Source organism: Cryptotermes secundus, unplaced genomic scaffold (genome assembly GCF_002891405.2).
Source record: "Cryptotermes secundus unplaced genomic scaffold, Csec_1.0 scaffold571, whole genome shotgun sequence".
Taxonomy (NCBI): domain Eukaryota; kingdom Metazoa; phylum Arthropoda; class Insecta; order Blattodea; family Kalotermitidae; genus Cryptotermes; species Cryptotermes secundus.
In genome coordinates, this window is record NW_019731224.1 from 221,625 (window position 1) to 225,402 (window position 3,778).

Below are 3,778 nucleotides of genomic sequence, written 5' to 3' on the forward strand. Positions count from 1 at the left end.
TGTTTTCACTTGTATACTTGCCCTTCCCCCCTTCCTTCTCTGCTCTCACATAGCTGTGTATATTTCCAACACCAGTCTGCTTTTACTGGTTCTCACGGTCTCTTCGCTTGCAGATTTCTTATATTTTTTCTTCTACCCTGAAGATGGTGACAATACGTTCCTCCGAAACGTCAGTTAACACCACATATACACGGTGCCAAATCCCAGAAGACTGCTTTCTTCATAGTCACCGCCGTGAAAGCCTCAAATCTTACAAATATCCACTTACCATTGCTGGCCTTGTCACAATATTTTATCACATTATGTTTTTAGAAAGTGTATGGAGTATTTGGAATAATATGGTAACTACTCTATTCAGTTGAATTGTATGTAAGAGAAACGTTAATAGTAGCCACTCTAAACTGTTAAATTGCCATATTAATTCTTTACAGACATTATATAATTGTAGTTGTAAGTGTATTTTCATTTTATTTACTGTGTGCTAGTGTGTGTCCTTTGTTGTTTGTGTAGTTTTGTGTGGTGTGTTTTGTTTGAGTGTGGTGTGTTATTTTGTGTGATGTGTCTTATTGTAGTAAATAAATAATAATAACAATTTTCCAAAGTGAAAGTTCTTAAATGTGTATATGAAAAATAGCATGACATGAAACATTCTTATGTGATACTGTTTATTTATTAATTTATTTGTCATCTTTTTTTATTGTGTAATAAATGATTTGACTTATGGTATCATTCCCATTTGTCTGACCACCCATATTAGAAGTTACTAAGAGCGACACACATAAACGTGAAGATACCGTAAGCTTTCTTTCCTGTAAAAAATAGAGAGAGAGAGAGAAGCAAAGAAATGTAGGGTAAGAGATAACAAATTTGCAGAAACAGATATAGAAGGATAATCATAATTTTAAAGTTAACATCATCATCTCTTCTTCGAGCATAATTTCAGTTTTATATGAGTTGATGGATGAAATGTCTTGAATCTGTTCTTCCCTCCACTCTTCTTCTGTTGCATGACATTTCTTCCCTGTTCTTCTTTTCCAGTATCTGGTGGCAGGATTTTGTTCTGGGTCATCGCATAGGTCTTCTTGTTTTGAATTTTAATTGTAATATTCCTTTCAGTATCCTTGTTCTATCCGTTCTCAGTACATATCTGAACCACCATTGTAGCCCTTTATTTTCAAAGTATGTTAATAGAGTTTTTGCTCCACCTCCTAAAATTTACAAATATAAATCACTCCGTCCAATGTGACCTGTAAGTTTTTTACTACATGAAAACTTAACACCCTTACATGTTTCGGTCTCTGTAGACCATCTTCAGAGGGCAAACATCACTACAAATAGGAAACCACCATCACATAAGTTGTTTAGACATAAAGTACGTACACTTATATGCTACAATACATAGTATACAAAATAGACATTTCACATTTTACAAACAGCAGTTTCCTGGGAATGTAAAGTTTTTTTATAAAATTGTATAAAATTACTTGATTCTAATTAAAAAATTTTTTGATTGTCAATAATTAAAATTCGTAAACCATGCAGGCTCGTGTTCGTTCTCCCATCGTCCCTCTTATATGGGGCAGATAATGTGCCACCTGGCTATCTTGATGTGGAGGTTCTTTATATCATCCAGGCTTTGCTCGTGGCTGCTGTGTTGTAGCATGTAAGTGTACATACTTTACGTCTAAACAACTTATATGATCGTGGTTTCCTATTTGTAGTGATGTTTGCCCTCTGAAGATTGTCCACTGAGACCGAAACATGTAAGGGTGTTAAGTTTTCATGTAGTAAAAAACTTACAGGTCACATTGGATGGAGTGATTTATATTTGTAATTGTCAGTGTGGCGGACCAGAATGAAACAAATCAAACTCCTAAAATTTAATTTCAAATTCTGGCGCTTCTTTTTTTCCCCCACAATGTTCATTAAAAGATAATCAGATTTACCACAAAAAAGGAAAGCTACCCCTGTAACAGGCCATGAAGGCCCATGGGGTTGTGAGATGTAGAGGATCCCACAATTTCTCTACACAGTCGGCTCACAGATGGTGGTATGTTTGTGAGCCTTACGCACCATCTGCCCTTTTGACCCCCCGTTAAGATTCTTGGTTCTCATTTCTATCAGAGTCTGAGTTGACCACAAGGCCATAGTGCAGATAGAAATATCAGGTCAGTTGAAAAAAATCCACCTCATCAGGACTCAAACCCATGACCTTCCGGCTTGTAGCATAATGCCTCAACCAACTACACTATTACCATACATAAAAATATCTTTCTTATGCCTATTCATGTCCTCCACTTCTGTGTACACTTACTGCATATTGCAGGAGGCAGCTCTAAGTATTATGCCACCTCTTGCTTAAGCAAGTGAACACATTACCTTTTTTTCTTTCAGAAAGTAATGTTAATGACACCATTGAGCAGCAGCGTAAGTCTCGGACCCTTCCTCACCCAAGGCATCATAGTGTGTCAGCAGCACCATTCCCACATCGTCATTCCCGAAGTCTTAGTGAATGTAAACAGACACATGTGCAAGCTTTGCCTACTGCAACAGTTGTTCAAGCAAGAGACTGGGCACTTGGGCCTACAAGGTAAAATATTTGACCTTTGTTTTTAGTGAATGTTTGCTGTAAGCAAAGAAGTTAAACAAAATGAAATTGGTCTACAATCACTTGTGTTGTTTTTTCTTGATTTTTTAATATTTGCTGTTATTAATTTTATGGCTAATGTTACACAGACCGCCTCTGTGGTCTAGTGGTCAGAGTTCCTGGCTACAGATCCAGTTGTCCTGGGTTCGACTCCCTTCACTACTAGCTATTCTTAGAAGTAGTGGGTCTGGAATGGGGTCCACTCAGCCTCTTGAGGATAATTGAGGAGCTACTTGAATGGAAATAGTGACTGTGGTCTAGAAAACTGAGATTAACAGCCGTGGGGATCCGATGCACTGACCATGCAACATCCTCTATCCACTAAAGTTGGCGCTAACTTCGCCAACAAGCGGCGGTCCCTTGGTTGGTATAATTCACTTGCAGACTACAGGCCATGGAGTTTGTTTGTTTGTTGTTTGTAATGTTACATATTTAACTGAAAAAAGTATGGAGTTATTATGAGACTCATGGTCATAATTTTATGTTGTCAAAACATGTTTGTCCATTTACTGTTCAAAACTCAGCATTGCAGCTGTATAAGGAATTTGAACCAAGCATAGAGGGAACTGTAAAACTTGTTTCTTTTACTTACACCTCTCACATCACTCCAGTTTCTCTGACCACAAAGCTAATTACTTGGGAATACCATAATGGTAGTTTTCTGTGGTAAGTAAATTTAAACTATATGTCTTTTTCAAGTTTTGCTGTTATAGTGCAGTTGTTTGCTGGCAATAATGGTTATTCTGTGTGATCAGGAACTTCAGTATGAGCTTCAGATATCCAAGACAGCATATTATACCTTCAGGAACGATTCATTGAAATGGTCTGTCAGTACTGTTTTATATGTTTTCTGTACTTTTTGCATGAAATTAAAACAATAAGAGTCTCATATTTCCTGTTTCTGTGTTGTGTCTTATCCCTCAATCTGCTGGACATTCACCATAAATATGCTGTCATAAAACTTCATTGGATACTTTAAATTGGTCCAGTAGATATGTTTTAACAAACACTATATGTAATATGAAGAAAGCAGTCTTCTGTGATGTGGCACCATGTAGATGTGGTATTAACCGATGTTTCGGAGGAACATATTGCCTTCATCTTCAGGGTAGAAGGAATAATAAGAAAATC

The 3,778-nt window shown here is 37.0% G+C and overlaps 1 protein-coding gene across 3 annotated transcripts in view; it reads left to right on the forward strand.

The window, feature by feature from the left end:
* The window catches only part of LOC111866543 (rapamycin-insensitive companion of mTOR), an 82,383-nt gene that overhangs the window by 45,703 nt on the left and 32,902 nt on the right, over positions 1-3,778 (forward strand). For all 3 annotated transcript variants that reach the window (XM_023855587.2, XM_023855589.2, XM_023855588.2), the window contains exon 20: positions 2,395-2,590. In XM_023855587.2, the coding sequence (XP_023711355.1) occupies positions 2,395-2,590 (196 nt within the window). The remainder of the gene's footprint in view (positions 1-2,394; positions 2,591-3,778) is intronic.